This window comes from Cynara cardunculus, assembly GCF_001531365.2.
Source record: "Cynara cardunculus var. scolymus isolate 2C chromosome LG 14, CcrdV1, whole genome shotgun sequence".
Taxonomy (NCBI): Eukaryota; Viridiplantae; Streptophyta; class Magnoliopsida; order Asterales; family Asteraceae; genus Cynara; species Cynara cardunculus.
The window spans coordinates 14,112,740-14,130,568 of record NC_037541.1 but is presented as its reverse complement, the minus strand read 5'-3'; the positions used below and the strand labels follow the sequence as shown (position 1 = coordinate 14,130,568).

At 37.2% G+C, this 17,829-nt stretch overlaps 1 protein-coding gene across 2 annotated transcripts; it reads left to right on the top strand.

Annotated features, from left to right (window-relative positions):
• The first annotated feature begins 3,050 nt into the window (after positions 1-3,050).
• LOC112526521 lies at positions 3,051-16,296 on the top strand. Of its 2 annotated transcripts, none has more exons than XM_025136832.1 (9): positions 3,051-4,007; positions 6,423-6,611; positions 7,609-7,701; positions 7,785-7,967; positions 8,060-8,162; positions 9,144-9,329; positions 10,225-12,509; positions 12,986-13,581; positions 15,801-16,296. In XM_025136832.1, exons 1-9 carry the CDS (start codon positions 3,759-3,761, stop codon positions 15,808-15,810), a joined length of 3,894 nt encoding a protein of 1,297 aa, XP_024992600.1. In that variant the 5' UTR covers positions 3,051-3,758; the 3' UTR covers positions 15,811-16,296. The 2 variants fall into 2 exon arrangements, with proteins under 2 accessions (XP_024992600.1, XP_024992599.1); XM_025136831.1 differs by having other exon boundaries at positions 12,983-13,581.
• Positions 16,297-17,829: the final 1,533 nt, after the last annotated feature.

Genomic DNA, 17,829 nt, shown 5'->3' with positions numbered 1-17,829 from the left:
AATTCATTCTTCTATTAGATTTTTATTATGTTCACAATTTAATGTCGAGGGTAATTGAGTAATTTCATTTGCTATGTAACTCCCATACCATTAATGGGGAGTTACAAAATCATAAAATCCCTGAAAATATGAATTTATAATATGGATAGTTTTATTTTTTTTTAATCTTCATCATCCATTTTTATTGTTTTATGAGTTTTTGATTCGTGGAGAAAACACGGTAGTAAAATATTTGGTATTGTTCAAGCTATTATGGATAAACGCATTGGAAAAGAAATTGAGAAGATTGAGAAAATTAAAATGGTTTATGGTGACAATCAGAGTTCGTGTTCGGGAAGTGAAGAAATTAACCAAAGCGAATGTCTTGGTAATTGATTAATATTTTATTAGACTCGTTTTAATCGAAATTATGTTCATTATGATGTGTTGTGTTTTTTTGTAGTTCATATTGCGTTGATAACATTTTTCTTTAATTATTAATACGTCTCTAATTTACATGTTCAAATGGAAGTACATGCACGACCCATTTTCATATTGTMATATTACCGACTTTTATGAATCATGAACCATTGTGTTCATGTTACTTCTATCATATGAACACAAGTGTTATTTTTTAAGCTTGATACCAAATTTTATATTTGTGTTAGTGTTTGCACCCGGTGTTCATAGCGTCGAGGTTATCTGTTCATATATTTAATATGATATGAACAAGGGATGAACACGATATGAATAAGGGGTGAAGAACCACATAAGACCATAAACATATATGAACAAGAGGTGAACCTTAAACGGTGTGGATGCAATGCATATATAAAACTCCAATTGACAAAAGATCGCTCCTGATGTGTTCATAATGAATGAACTATTGTTTGCAAGCTATTCATATTGTGTTCATACCTGTTTTTTTATTTATTTCCTTTCGTATAGCAGTTATTCTTATTATGTTTATATTGTGTTCATAAATGCTATKTAGTCCAAGTTCATATATTTGTCAATTTTTTGTTCGTATTTGACACAATGGTTCATATATATATAGTTGTGTTCATATGGTTCTTACATTAACAAAAATAAATTTAAAAAAAATCATAGGATTTTTTGATTTTGTAACTCCCAATTAATGATATGGAAGTTACATAAAAAATTACCTAAATACCCTTTTCAACTTTGTTCACTTATCTTTATGAAATTTTAAATTTAAAAAAATAAGTTTTTATCATGATTAATCACAACCGTTTATTGAAAGATTGAATGGCCAAGATCAGTTAATAAAGTTAACACAAAAACTTTTGTTAATATTTGAACCTGACCCTATATATATATATATATATATATATATTCATTTCAAAGAAGGGCCTAAAAGAACTTATAAGGTGACTTAGGCTTTAAATCGGTAAATTAAAAAGCATACCTTAACACGGAATAAGGGAAGAATTTCGGGTGTTACACAACCCGATCAACCCAACCCAACCCAACGTGAAATAACTCAACCCGATGTCTAATCGAGTTGTAAAATTGTCAAACCGTAGGTATTGAGTTACTATTATTTGAATCCAACCCAACCCGATATCCTTTTACTTATTGGATTTAATATGATTGTTGAATTTCTATTAATATATACATTAGACAATTACATATCATGTATGCTTTTATTATAAGTAGAGAAATAACATATTCAATGTTAGAAGAATATTTTAATGTACCAAAGTATCAACCCGACTAACCCGTACGGGTTGGATTGGGTTGAGTTGCACTTTGGTTTGGTTTGGGTTGAGTTAAGATTTTTCAAACAACAAACATTGAGTTGAGTTGTTCAAATGTCTTCAACCCGATCAACCCAACCCATGAGCACACCTAATTATCCCACATGCCTATTTTATAATACGTATTTAGTACGGAGAGGGCTCACTATGTTAAACATCAAATGTAACAATTCCAACGTCATCAAAATCGTATGAATAAACATCGTTTATAATAACTAACTACTAAAACAATATCATAATTCAATAATTACGATACAAACAATAGAAAACTGCATTAAAATTCCAACACAACAAGCATGGGCGGGATTCATGTAGGACCCATGGGGTTGGGTGCCACCGCTTAATTGCCCCCACAATAGTGGAATTTTATCTAGGGCTCTCAATGATGCCAATGTTTTGATTCCATGTCTACCATCGTAGGGTATCGTTGCCGGAAAACCGAGATACTACAACAATATATCATAACTCAAATTTGATTTTTGATGGTTAGTAAAGGTGGAACACACATATCACAAATATAAATCTGAAATTAGATATGATTTACTAGTTTTTTTTTATTAACCTGGATATCCAACCCGTTATGCGAGCCGACTAATCCCAGAGCGATTACCTGTTTTGCGGGTAGCATGGAGTCACCGCATTTGAATCTCCGCGACCACAAAAGGATTTTCATTCCTTATTGGATTTGAACTTGAAACATTCAAACTTTTTTGACTATTTGAGCCAAACTTAAATCAATCAAACGCCACCCCTTGTGGTTAATTTACTAGTGTTTTTGTATTGTATTTTGTTATTTTATACTACAGTGATAATTTTGAGCCACTGTTGATATTCTTTTTTAGAACCCAAATCTGATAACAAAGGCAAGGCACCAAAAACCCGTTTGCAGCAAAAACAAGATGTTTAATTAAACAAAGGTCGAAGAAGAAACAACATTTCGAACACTGTTGTTAATAATATTACGTATAATTGATACATATATTATGATCAACCGTCGACTTGTCGTTTACAAATGACGAACAAGGTTTACTGTTAGAAGGTAAACCAGCTAATTATATCGGATCGGGATCGTTTTTTTTAAATAATAAAAAAAGAAAAATTTAAATAATTTTTTAATGATAAAGTAAAAATATAAATATTTTGTATGTAATGTGATTATATATTACATTATATAAAATATAATTCCAATTAAAATAAAAAAAATAAAAAAACAAATCATTTTCTCCCCAGATTCCCATCACCAGTGTCATCGTTTGTCCAATTTCGCCATTTCCCCTTGTCAATCGCCATTTGAAAAACCCCTTTCTCTTCAATCTGCAGGAAAGAAAAAAACCCCACAAATTCGCAACCTTAATCTCTCCATCCGATTCTCCCAAACCCTTCTCTCAAATTTCACGATCATTGCTTCATAATTCCAACCCCCAAACCCACAAATTCAATCCATTTTTATTCGTTTGAAATTACTCCTTCATTCCTAGATTGGTTGATGTGATATAATCTGACATAACCCTTTTTGGTGTTAGGGTTTTGTTGACAATCTTTTTACCGATTTTTATGATCAGATTTTCGGAGTAATTTTTTCAACTTTCCCAGATTTTTCTCTTCTTAGGGGTTGTTTCTAGGGTTCCTGAGAAAAAAAAAGAAGTTTTATCGAGGTTGACATTTTCAGGGCCACAATTGATAACAAGAACACCTTATATTTCTAATCATTGTTTAGACCTTTTAGCTAGTAATCTCTTCTGGGTATTACATACCCAATTAGTGATTTTTACATCTATGTGCAAATATATGTGTGTATGTATGTTTTTGGTATTTGAAACCTGTAATTGCTAGTTTTGGAGAGCAAAAAGTTCGTTTTTTTTGGGAAAGTTAGAAGTGAGGTTTTCTTGTATTAGGGGATTGATTCTTTTTTGATTTTTTTTCTGTGTTGCTGTGATTAGTTTTGTGTGTGGGGTTTCTTGGACTTAGTGTAGTTGAGTTAGTATTGAATAGTTGTGTATGGGAGAGCTTGAGGGATGGTCACAGATGGGGGGTGGTGGTGGTGGTGGTGGCCGCCTATTGCCAAATGGGTTACTGCCAAATGCAGGCCCATTGATAGAGAGTTTAGATTCAGAGAGATGGTTAAAGGCTGAAGAGAGGACAGCAGAGCTTATTACTTGCATTCAGCCAAACCAACCTTCCGAAGAACGAAGAAATGCGGTTGCTGATTATGTTCAGCGACTTATCATGAAGTGTTTCCCCTGTCAGGTGGTTCTCTTTTTCTTGATGTATGTATACATGGGTCAGGTTCAGGGAAAACGGTGAAGTTTTTCATATTTTTTGGGTTTTCCCTGGACCTCCCTTTCTCTCTCTCTCTCTCTCTCTATATATATATATATATATACTGTTTCTAACTTTCTTTTTTTATTTAAGTTAGGAAATGTCTGAATATTGATTAGTTTTCATATGTTATTTGTCAAACTTTGAATTTAGTGTTGATGTTGATTCAGCATAAGAATTGAGCATGACATTTAAGAAAGGTCAACGTTAAGTGGTGATGGGAACATAGTAGGATGGGCTTTATGTTCTTGAAGAGGGTGAAATTCATGCTCAATAAAGGAGTGAATTGTAGCCTCCAAATTTAAGTTGGAGGCACAATTTGTGTGCTAAAAGATTCAAATCTGGTAGAGCTATGGGTTTGAGTAACATGGAGTTCAGTGTTTGTCTATGGAGACCATAGTTTTTTTGGAAGTATCATTTATATATGGCAAATGCAACAAATAAACTCACATACCCTCCTCACATTTGGTGAGGTTCGAACCCTTTATCTGGTGGCTGGTGGGAGGCCAAAAGCCCGGATACCGCTAGGCAAAGGCCCTTTGGTTACAGAGAACATAGTTCTGGGCTTCTGGCCTTGATTTATGCTAATCATTCTCTAATTTGTCTTTTGTTGATGTTGGTTAACTTGGGTCAGCATCACAGTTCCATACATACATTAGTGAACTGATTTCTGAAAAGAATTTATTGATGCCCTCTTATTGCTGTTTCATTCCCCATTGTTGGACTCCATGCCCCTTTAGAGTTAGAGAGTTTGCTCTGTAACCGCAATACTATGAGATAGAATAATGAGGATTCCGTTAGCCAACAAAATGACACGAGTATATGGCGTGCCATGTGGTCTAGCTACATTTTGTTGCAAAACAGAGTACACAACATTGAGTTGAAGGATGGTGGGCCAGTAAGAGAATGTTATTGAGAATTTTTCCATCACATTTTTGTGTCATGACGTTGTCTGATTATCATAACAGGAGAGGGTTTTGATGTTCTTCTCTGACATGACACCTTGTGTTTGCTTCTTTACATATTTGTCTGTGGTATTACTTTGTGTCTAAGACTCGGTGAGAATGTAGCGTGTCAAGAGGTAATGGAAGGTAGAATGTAGATGGTTGTCCCAAGGTTCGGAAAAATGAAAACACGAGGCAAGGTGTACACCTCAACAATAAAACAGAAAAATTCATAGCGAACAACACACAATTTCTATTTATCAAACTATAAAGTCAGAGAAGTATTAAAGCTACTAGTTATAAGTCTTAAAAACATAAACTAATTCATTACATTTGTGTTTGGATGTGTTTTTTTTAGTCTAAATATGGTCGGTGAATGTAGTTTTTGTTTTGCTTTTATTGAGCTGAATGCCTTGTTCAGATGTGGGTGTTGTTTGTTTTTAATATTAAGTATCTAAATTAGTAAGTGGGGATCTTAGCAAGGTAGCAGCAGTAAGCCGTCTCTTCCCATTCGAAGGCCCCTTTTTCCCTTACTACCCCTTTTTTCTTATCGGCGACTCCAATCATTTCTCTACTTCCAGCCTGGGGAGGCAATTTTTGTGACTTTTTGAGACAATATTTTCATTCATTTTATTTGCTCATATGTTTCATTCATTGCTAAAAGCCGATGCAAAGCCTATTAACACACATACCTCTATTCAGTTATATTCATCTGTGCTAAAAAATCAAATTCCTTGCTCGAATGCAAAATTCACCACAAATATGCCTCATAATGCTCCTCATTCATACGCTTTAATCTCAGCAGCAGAGGCATAGCCTTAGAAACGGTTTTGGACCGTCTCACCTCGACCGTTTCTTAGAACATTGGGACATCCTACATCAAATAACTGCGGAAATCAAGAGTTCTACATGAGAAAAGATATATGAACATGATGTTTCCACATAGAATGGCACAATATCAGGTTCTGTCCGTTAACAGCTTAATGAGCTTAATGGGACTCACATCTTATTGATCAGCTATACATGACTATTTGGTAGTGGCTTATTAATGCAGATTTGGCTTATTCAGTAAGCTTCTAAGGGGGAGCTTTATGCGGAAAGCCAAGTCTTCAAAACCTGCCCCTTCCAATAAAAAAGCACGCTACTTGTATTTGTGTAAAAACCCTCCCAAACAAAAACCATACCAATTTATACCAATAGATTAATCTACACAAACAACTTTATCCATACTAGACTTAATGGAAAATCAACCAAACAGCTCTGTAGTCATGCTTGACTGAAGCTTTTGTATTCATCTATGGCATGTGTTCTAATTTTTGCAGCACTGAGATGCATGTGTCCCAAAGAAAACTGTCAAATCTAGTTCTTGTTTTACGTCTGATCTTTTTCTGCTTTACAGGTTTTTACGTTTGGGTCTGTACCTCTTAAAACATATTTACCTGATGGGGATATCGACTTAACAGCCTTCAGTAGTAATCCAAACTTGAAAGACTCGTGGGCCAGTGAGGTCCGTGATTTGTTGGAAACTGAAGAGAAGAACGAGAACGCTGAGTTTCATGTAAAGGAAGTTCAGTACATTCAAGCAGAAGTATGTTTATGTCCTAAGACACCTTTAATGTTTTTATGTATTATTTTCTGCAAGCTGATTTTGATATGCTTTTTTGACTTTCTATATGATAAATTGGTAACTAGACGTGTAGTCTAGTAAAACGGAAATCTAGTTTTAGGTTTCTGTTTTGCAGATCGTTGGAATAACATGTCATGATTTATTGTTATTGTACTTCCATTTTATGTTTTAAGGCTTATACATGCCTTTGGTATTCACATCATCAATGATTGTTTATTTATAGTTCACCTGAATGAGTTTCTGAGTGAAACAAAAAATGCATTTTTTCTGTCCCATCAAAACAGGCAGAGCGAAAATCAGGGAGATGGACAAGATTGGTAAATTACTAAACTACCCATGTCAAGTTAAAACCCTGAATTCTTCCACACTTCTTTCACCCGCCTACCTCATTCTCGTCGTTTTGTCTAGTTTTGTTTGCATATCAAACACACCCTAAAATGATTGTAACAGTTTGGGATATAACTAAGGCCTTGTCTTCTTGTAGATTGTCGAGGAATGGCTCATAGATGAGTAGATTGAGGCTGAGGGCATGTTTGCTAACAGCTTAACAAGCTTAATAGGACCCTCGGCTTATTTAGTCAAATATACATGATTGTTTGGTGGTGATTTAATGATATAGAAAGTGGCTTATTTGGTAAGCTTCTAGGGAGGGAGCTTTATGGAGAAAGCCAAGTTTTTCGACTTGCCCCCCAATTAAAAAAACGCTTCTTCCATCTATGTAATAATCCTCTAAATAAAAAACCCTCCAAATCCATACAGATAGATTATTCCACATAGCCAGCTTTATCCATACATGACTTACTGGAAAACCAACAAATCAGCCCCTCTTTACCTCTTTGCAATCTTTTGTCACTAATTTACCTCTTTGCAATTTTTTTTGTTACTAATTTATTTCAGCAAATCGATCCATACATGATTATGTGTTCATTGCTTTCGTTGTGTAATCATTGAGCTGCAGGTGAAGATTATAAAGTGTCTTGTGGAGAACATTGTGGTAGACATATCTTTTAACCAGCTTGGAGGACTTTGCACCCTTTGCTTTCTTGAGGAGGTTAGTTTAGTCTTTTTACTCATACGGGTAATGGGTAAGTTCTGTATTTACAACTTTTATGATAATAAACGTAATTTGTGCAGGTTGACAATTTGATAAACCAGAATCATTTGTTTAAGCGTAGCATTATACTGATCAAAGCATGGTGTTACTACGAGAGTCGTATATTGGGTGCTCATCATGGACTTATTTCCACTTATGCCCTTGAGACCTTGGTTCTTTACATATTCCATGTTTTCAACAATTCTTTTGCGGGCCCACTTGAGGTTGTCGGCGTTTATGAATATTTTCTTCTTTTTTACTAAAATACGCTTTTCCGGTTCTTTTTTACATATGAATGTTTTCATTGCACCTGCAGGTGCTTTACCGTTTCCTGGAGTTCTTCAGTAATTTCGATTGGGACAATTTCTGTGTTAGCTTGTGGGGCCCTGTACCAATAAGTTCACTTCCAGATGTAACCGGTAATAATTTTAACGTGATTTTTACTTGATATTCCCTCCGTTCCAAATAAACGTTTACTATGAAAAAGACACAGTTTTAGGAATGTGTGATCATTATACTTTTTAATTAATTAGATGACAATTTTACCCTTGATGATAAGGGTGTAAAGAATTTCTCACCTCATAATTGGGGATATAGATAGAAGTGGAAAGTAGACATTTTGTTCGTTTGGTTTGTGGGATTTGGATTTGGATTCCATTCCAATCTTGCATTTGCTTTAAAGGAAAGTTCAGAATTGAAATCATTGAAATCCCACAAACATGGGGTTTAGAAATCCCATGGGGATAGTTGGTATTTTGCGGGATTTCATAGGATTTGTTTGTAATAATGTTGTAAAATATGTTAAAAACACTTGTTTTTTAATAATCAATTAATTAAAAAGTAATTTAACTATTTTTATAATTTGTCTTTTTAGATTATTTATAAAGAATGGAATTCAATCCCATTCCAAATCCTACAAACCAAACACAACAAAGATTCCAAATCCTTACACAAAATCCAAATCCCTTAAAAAAAATTCCGTCAAACCAAGCAGGTGACTGCCATTTACCGAAACGCTTTCCCGGTAAGCTCTTACCTGGTACGAGTCAACACCCTCACTTACCTTGTAATATTCTAGTTCATGAAAACAACATCGAATGCAACAATTTACCCGGTGAGCGCTAATCAGGTAAGAGTCGCCATCCTCACTTGCTGGGTAAGACCCTCGGTCCTTGCTATAGCTCTTAGCGGGTAAGATTCTCGGTCCTTGACATGTTTATCCAGTTTGGTAAGCGACCCAGTAAGCGCTTACCGGGTAAGTGCTTGGTAAACGACCCCTTAGTTTTGAAAGTGGATGCTTGTTTTGGGACAAACTAAAATAGAAACGTGGACACTTCTTTGATAGTCTTGTAAGCAGTGTTGTATTTTCTGATGATGGGGATATTTTTACGACGTTACAGCGGAGCCACCTCGAAAAGACAGTGGAGAATTGCTGCTTAACAAAGTGTTTCTCGATGCTTGTAGCTCCGTGTATGCCGTTTTTCCTGGTGGTCAAGACAGTCAAGGGCAATCTTTCCTCTCGAAACATTGTAATGTTATCGATCCACTTCGTGTGAGTAATAATCTTGGGCGAAGTGTCAGTAAAGGTATTTATATTACTATTCTTGTTATTTTTGTAATTTTTCTTGAATGCATATTATTAGCTTTTCACCTTTTACGTTTTTGTGGGCCCCGTTTCCACAAATTCATAAAGGGTGGACGAGAAAAGGGTTAAACAAATGGATCCTATGGTCTTTTATTAGTACAATAGCAGACCGAAGACTTGTTGGACGGAAAATTAATAAAAAGCAAACGTAGGGTTAGTGTAAAGAATATCCCTAAGAATTACTCCTTCTGTCCCAAAATGATTGTGCACATTAAAAGGACACTGTTCTAGAAGTGTGTAATTATTACCCATTTTGATTTAGTAAATGACAATATTACCCTTGATAAGAGAGGGAGTAATGAATTTTTTCGACTCATAAATAAGGGTAGAATTGGAAAGTCTTCACTTGCTTTTAAAAGTGGACCCTTGTTTTGGAACAGACTAAAATAGAAAAATGTGGACGGTATGGAAGTAAACGAAAGTTAATGAGAAACAATATGATTACAAATATTAATTTAGTAAATGACAATATTACCCTCAATAACAGAGAGAGTAATAAATTTTAGTCTCGTAAATAAGGGTAGATTGGAAAGTCGTCACTTGCTTTTGAAATTGGACCCTTGTTTTGGAACGGACTAAAATAGAAACGTGGATGGTATGGAAGTAAACTGAAGTTAATGAGAAACAATATGAAGGGTTGCTTGAAAAAGAAACATTTTTACGAAGAGTAGTTCTATCTGGTAGTAAAATATTAAATTTACAGGTCTTTTTTTAATTTTATTTCATAACTGTTTCTAGTTTTGGACCCTTTACGCGCTTGATGCACAATGGGTCGTGTATATATATATATATATATATATTTATGCTTCGACTTTTTTAATTTTATTTTCATGTAGGTAATTTTTTCAGAATACGAAGTGCGTTTGCATTTGGGGCGAAAAGGCTGGCGAGATTGCTCGACTGCCCGAAAGAAAATCTCGTTGCAGAAGTAAACCAGTTTTTTACCAACACGTGGGACCGACATGGTAACGGTATTCGTCCTGATGCTCCCGTTATCGATTCCTTGATTTTGAAATTATCAATCGAAACTCAAATTAGCGATTCAAGTGGCAAAAAGTTAGAATCGGTCATTCCTGAGAGTGAGTTTGAAGAGATTCACTCTACCAATTTTCGGTCAGAAAGTCAACCTAAGACTGGTGTAGTTACCGTGGTTCCTCGTTCCCAAACCCCAAAGAGTTACGGAAACTTGAAGGAGGCTGCTCCGGTTCAGGCTGCAAATGCTAATAAGGGACAACGGAGTTTGAAATCCGGTCATTTGGTCAATGACATTCAACGGTCTCCGTTTGCTAGAACGCGATCGAGCCCTGAGTTAACCGATACTTACAAATATGTTCCTTTCCAAGGGACCCGTAATAAAGCACCCGAAACCGAAAATACCCCTCCGGAAACGCATAGCGGATCAAATAGTTACCATCGTAACAGAAGGAAGAATGTCGAACCTGAGCCATTGAATCGTGTTGGTCGATCTTCAGGCGACGAGCCTTCATCTGTACTCCATAATCCACCTCATCAAAGTTTCGAGACCCCTATTGAATCAAATATGGATTCGAATGTGTATCACCTGGAAGATATGCATCAAGAGGAACAAGATCTTGTGAATATGATGGCGTCTTCTGCATTTCATGGTTTCAACGGGCAGGTTCATATGCCGATGAATTTAGCATCCGGGCATTTACCGTTTCCAATCTCGCCATCTTTTCTAGCTTCGTTGGGATACACGCAACGGAATTTGGCCGGAATGGTTCCGACAAATATGTCGTTCGATCCTGCATTTTCCAGTATGCAGTTTCCTCAAGGTTTGGTTTCTCCACAACTAACTCATTACTTTTCTGGAGTCGGAATGACGCCAAACTCCGGAGATCCGGTTGACCCTCTTAACGAAAATCTTGGTTCTGTGGAAATGAACTCGGGTGATGACCACCATGACTTCTGGCGGGACCCAGATCGTGGGAATTCCGAACTCATTCCACAAGATGATAAACCTCAGTCATCGTCTACCGGGATGAATTACGTCCCACCCCCTCGTCGTGTAGGTGGGTCCGGTGGGTTAGTCCGAAATCAACAAAAGTATAACAAGGAGAAACGCGATCGATTGAGAGATAACAACAATCATTTGGATCATCCCCAATATCAAGAAAATAAAGGAAACGATGCTTATTCTGATGAAAGAACAACGAGTTCAAGATTCTCGTCTGCTGCCCACACTAATTCTCTAAGAAGTAAAACTTCCTCCGAGAGTTCTTGGGATGAATCGTCAACAGTCTCGAGGTCAACAAAGGAAAAAAGAGGAAAGAAAACCGTCATCCCTACAGAGTCATCTGACCGTATGCAATCCGAGGACAATGAGCAGGAGTGGGTCCCACCAACGAATTTGGGCTCCGAGTTGGTGGACAGAAGCTTGGAATCTCAAGCGGTTGGTCCTATTCATGTTCCTAGACCTCATTTACCCGGTATTGAACCGGCTCAAACAAGTGGTTCCGGTTCAGTAATTCCTATGGCTCCGATGATTATCGGTTCAAACCCTAGACAACGGATGATGGATAATTCTGGGGTTACACAACCCTTAACGTTCTATCCTACCGGGCCACCGGTTCCATTTCTCACGATGCTTCCATTTAATTACGTCCCATCTGAGAATGGAGGATCAGATGCATCCACTAGCCATTTCGGTGTGGATGAGGGTTTAGATAACGGTGATATTGGTCAGAGTTTTCATTCCGAAGGGCTCGAACAGTCTGACGATTTCAGTTTGAGAGGGGCTAATCCCGGTGAGACCCCGGATGAACCCAAGTCCGATATTCTTAATAGCGATTTTGCTAGCCATTGGCAGAATCTACAGTTTGGCCGATTTTGCCAAAGTCCGCTACACCATGGGCCCACGGTATATCCTTCTCCTGTCATGGTGCCACCGGTTTATTTGCAAGGTCGGGTCCCATGGGATGGTCCAGGAAGACCCCTGCCAAATATGAACTTAGTTACGCAGCTCATGAATTATGGACCACGGCTGGTTCCTGTTGCACCTCTTCAGTCCGTTCCCAATAGACCTCCTAACGTTTACCAACATTATGTGGAAGATATGCCGAGATATCGTAGTGGTACTGGAACATATCTACCAAATCCTGTAAGAAAATTTCTCCTTACCTCTTTAGAAATGTGTAATTATTACACTTTTTGATTAAGTAAATGACAAGTTTACCCTTGATAATTGAGGTAGTAATGAATTTCTTCATCTCGTAATTAAGGGCCAAATTGGAAAGTAGGCACATACTGTTATAGGGTCATGTTCGGGGGAAAACTACATAAAAAATGAAAAACTGAGGAACACCATGGTTACCATTCATCTGGACGGTATGCACATGTGCATACAAGTAATTTGTAAGGAATATGTCTGGTATTCACATGTGCATAACATGCACGTGCATAGAAACCAAGAAACAACTTCAATTATCTGTATGCGTGCATACCGTACCGATGAATGAATGGTTACCAAAGTGTTCCTTAGTTTTTCATTTCTTTCATTTCTTTGGGGGTTTCCCCTGACCCTCCCTCCACTGTTAAATTCTTCTAATTTGTTAACTTTGCTTCTTGTTTTAGAAGGTTGCTGTACGGGATCGTCATTCTTCAGGCTCTCGAAGGGGGAACTACAACTACGATAGAAGTGAAAATCATGTGGATAGAGAAGGTAACTGGAACGGTAATTCGAAATCACGTGGTTCTGGCCGCAACCATAGTCGTGGTCAAATGGATAAGTCAAACGCTAGGTTGGACCGGTTGGGTTCCGGTGTCGGAAGTCGGAGCGACAGGTCAATGGGTTCACACAGACATGATTCCTTTTCTACATACCAATCACAAAACGGGCCATCACATCCTAGCTCAAGTCAAAGTGGGCCCGCTAATGTGACGTATGGCATGTACCCTTTACCGGGTTCGAACCTGAGTGGAGTCCCATCTAATGGATCAAATGGTCCGGCTGTTGTGATGGTGTATCCATTTGAGCAAAATGCTGGTTTTTCTTCACACAGTGAGCAGCTCGAGTTTGGGTCGTTTGGTCCTGCGGGCTTTGCGGGTATGAATGAGCAATCACCGCGGGCTGAAGGAAGTCTTACCAGGGGGACGTTAGAGGAACATAGGTTATATGGGGCATCCGTTCAACGGGCTTCACCAGATCAGCCATCATCTCCCCATCATCAAAGGTAATTATTCTGCTTCAAGTTCTCTATTTTTTTTCAAGAATTATTATTGCTTAGTAGTAGTAACGATAGAAAAAGCCCAAGCCCGAAGTGCAGACCCAATAATCCGGTACCCAGGCCCAGGACCGGCCTTAAAGGCCGATCAGACCAACCTTTTTTTTCCAAGGCCCGGTTAAAATCTGGAAAACCCGGACTCGAAAAGCCTAATCAGGCCTGAAAAGCGTGGGTTTTTTTGCTTACTGAAAGACTCATCCAACAAAATAATATGTAAGCTCTGGCCTGGTTCGATGGGGTTTGAAGTGTTTCGAAGGGTGGAGACTAGTAAGCTAAATAAATATAAATCATTCTGCAGCTCATATAGGTTTCGGTGGTTTGGCTCATCAAAGGTCTGACCCATTAGGTTCACCAAGCTGCCAAGCTGAACTAAATTAGGATCAGTCATTAGTCTTCTTGGCTCAGCTTAGCTTGGGCTTTATTATGCTCGGCTGACCAAATTTTATTGATGAGCTGGCTAATTATCTTTGTGAAACCGTGGAACCATTCTGGGATGTAGAGCATGAAGGTGGCTTGGCGCTACTCTTTCTGGTCATAAAATCAGTGAAGAAATTAGGGCTGAAAGATGAATTGAAAGGGAAACCCCGGTGTGCCATAAAATTGGATTTGAATAAAGCCTACGACTGAGTGCATTGGGGTTTGGCATTTTTGGCACAACTTTGTCAAAAATACATTCTTGTAGCGGATATCTCATCTTTAGGATTAGATAGGAGGGAAGTTTTGTTGGGAACCCAACCGGGAACTGCACATAGGGTGTCATGTGTCCCTTTTCAAGATGCATATTCATCATGAATAACACATCCATGATGAATATGGAAGTGTTATTCATCAAGATTCACACATTCATGATGAATATGTTACAACATTCATGATGTATAACACATCCATAATATTCATGAATATGCCACTTGTCGCGCTATGGGCAGTTCCTGGGTTCTTTATCGATTTAACCTGCCTCTACATAGAAATAAGAAAATAAGATTGACATAAAATTCATAGATCTCCTGAATTTTTGGAATGAATACTAGAAACTCATGTTGCCTCTTTTCTTTTTGAGACCTATTTGTTTTGCACATTTATTATATTCCTTTGATGATTAGAGTAGATTGCAAAATTGTCCCTCGAGTTTGAGGAAACCTCTGGTTTTTGTCATTTGACTTTACAAATTACATCAGGCACGTTACACGGTTACAGAATTCGTCCCTGGTCCTAACGGGGTTTAAGTTTATTCCATTTAAGTGACCCATGTGCTAGTCACGTGAGGGCATTTTGGTTGTTTCCATTTTTTATAAATTTTTATTGTAAAAGCAATTGGCATTTGAAAAAAAATGTAAATCCATCTACTACTGCACCTCTAGCCATGCACCTCCATCTTGTTTTCTTCGGCTTCTGCCTCACGGTCGCTGTAAATCATGTGGCTGATGCTTTTCGATCTTTTTGGTGTAATGGGTTGATGAAAAAGGATTTTGATGTTCTTGTTTTTAGGGTTTCGTATCACAAATTTTTGGAACGAAGCAAAATGTTTGACTTTGTTCTTCATGTTCATTGGAGAAAGGGTTTGGGTGGTGTTTTGGGTATTTGATTTTGTTATAATTTTAGGGAGTAAATTGGAAGAACAAGGTGGACGGTGACGGAGGTGTTCTGGTGGTTGTGGTGGAGGCCGAAGGGTGTAGAGAGATTTTTTTTCTTGGAAAATGACCAAAAGGCTCTCATGTGACTAGCATGTGGGGGAACTTACTGGAGTAACTTAAATGCTCGTTAGGGCCAATGACCGAATCCGTAATGAAGACTGTCGTTTAAAAGTCAGAGTGTCAAAAAATTAGAGTTTTCGCAAACCACAAAGACGGTTTTTGTAGTTTACTCTATTTATTTTGTGGTCCCGTTCTTTTGATGAGAAGTAACCAATTAAACATATCATAAGTAGAGTCGCCCCCGGGGGCGGGGGTAAAGATGTGATATGGGTGTCATACATCATTTAATGCTTTCTGTATGCATGATCCCTCGAGTTATACATAAAGTCTTAGGAAACGACTCATGTGCCTTTCAATTCAGGATCCATATATTTGCTTCTTTTGAACCCGCCCCCTCCCCCAAATATGCACGCACAATAAAGTGGGGGCGATTTCTTTTGCGTCTGAAACTTGATGTATTTCCAATGTTGATGACAGGAGGGTATGATTATTTGTCTATCCATCTTGGTTGCTCAAAGTGTTGATAAAGCAAAGACATTGAGAGCTGCGGAAAACGTGGCTTTTGGGAACTAAAAATGATGAAGAAAAGAAAGCAGCAGCAGGGTCGTGGTGCCACCGGAGTCATCTCGTGCAAGTTCTTGATTTTCGCTCTCATGTGCTAGCGGCTGTGGTTCTAATGTAAAATGATGGTGGTGGAGGGCGATGGTCGTGGGAAGAGAAGTCTTGTTTTTCTGTTGGTGGCTAAAGGGTGGTGAGTGGTGGCCGCCACTGCCGCCGATATGTAGTCTTAACTCGTGTTACAAGGTCTTTTTTTTACCCTGTTATACAATTGTTACCCATGTTTTTACTGATGATGATGTTAGGGTTTTTAGTAAGGAAAGATTTGTACCAATTTCTATGGATCCTTTTGTCATGTAGCATTTACAGTTAATGATGATGATGATAGAAGTTTCACAATTTCTGTCATGTCTTTCTTTTCGTTTTTATTTGGGTAACTGTGGGTATCTTGGTCAGCTTACGCACACTGTACGAGTGTAACGAGCCAAGCTGAATAGCAAAATTATTCGAGTTTTGGTTCGATAAAAATAATATCAAGCTCGAGTTTGAGCATGATTAACTTTTTCATTATATAATTTGTGAATATGTAAATATGTTTGGCTCAAAATAATTTATATTAGGCTCAAATTGCTCGGTTTGACTCGACTCGACTCATAAAAGCTTGATTGAGCTTGTGAACGAGTCGAGTCGAACATTGGCGTTCTGGAGTTCAACATGTTAAGTTAAAGTGAAATTTATTCTGTATTTGAGATCAATTTGAGCTTGAGAATTATTAAGCTCGAGTAGCTCGTTAAAAACTCGAATAGTTTAAATCTTTACATATACACCGATCAACGAATGGCTTAGAGTCAACACAGGTGGATTCTAAAACTCGAATAGTTTAAATCTTTACATATACACCGATCAACGAATGGCTTAGAGTCAACACAGGTGGATTCTGGCTTTATCAGTTGTCTTTTGTTGTCATTATATGTGGGAAATATGTTTTCTTTCTTGGCTAAAGTTGACCTATTAGATGGATATTTTGCCATTGTTAATAAGCCAAAAAGTTGGTAAATTGACAATTATGCCCTTTTTGTTAGTGAGTTAGGGAAAACACAAGGTTTCATAGTTCTTTGGTATAATTGGTTTGGTATGTAGAGATGGGAAACATGTTAATAGGTCCGAGCTCTTAACGGGTTACTATCAGTCTCGGTTTTAATCAGTTATTAGACGAAAATATTCGGACTGCCAGTAAGAACATTTTCTACAGATTCTCTAAAACTTTTTTAAAACGGAGAATCAAGATTCAAAACCTTCAAAAGAATTGCATTCAACTTCAACAGTTTCTTATTTTGAAGATTATAATATTGATTATATTATTAAAATATTTTGTACGTTTAATAAATTTCATTTCTCTCTTAAACATTTGTTATTGGAAAAAGCTTGAAAAAAATGTAGGATCAAAATAGAGATTCTCTAAACTAGAGATTTTGATCTATATTATTCTCTAAAGGAACATGTTTATAAAGGTTTTAAGTTAAATATACAAGAATATTTAAGTAGGGTTGGTTCACGTGAGACCAGCCTGTTTTCGTAAGACCCATGAAACCATTTTTTTACACTTGAAACTTCACAATAAAACGCTGTGAAGGTAAAAAAAAAGCCGAATCTTCACAGCAAAAACACTGTGTTACCTTCACAGCGTTTTGCTGTGAAATTTCAAGTTTAAAAAAATAGTCTCATGGATCTCACGAAAACAGGCTGATCTCACGTGATCCCAAATCTATTTAAGTAATGTAGTTGATGTTAAAATTATAAAAATAGAGAATCTACTAGATTTAAGTATAATTCTATCTTAAATTTAAAATTTTGATTCTCTATTAATAAAAAATGATATCGAATATGTTGAAAATGTTCTTATATGAGAAATTCGTATATAAACCGATTTAGAAAAAACCCAACCAGT

Bases quoted from the DNA above. Each gene is read 5' to 3' on its own strand.
- LOC112526521 (XM_025136831.1), top strand. From the start codon at position 3,759: ATGGGAGAGCTTGAGGGATGGTCACAGATGGGGGGTGGTGGTGGTGGT. The intron at 7,968-8,059 runs GTTGTCGGCGTT...TTGCACCTGCAG, and splicing joins CTTTTGCGGGCCCACTTGAG to GTGCTTTACCGTTTCCTGGA. The intron at 12,510-12,982 runs GTAAGAAAATTT...TTCTTGTTTTAG, and splicing joins GAACATATCTACCAAATCCT to AAGGTTGCTGTACGGGATCG.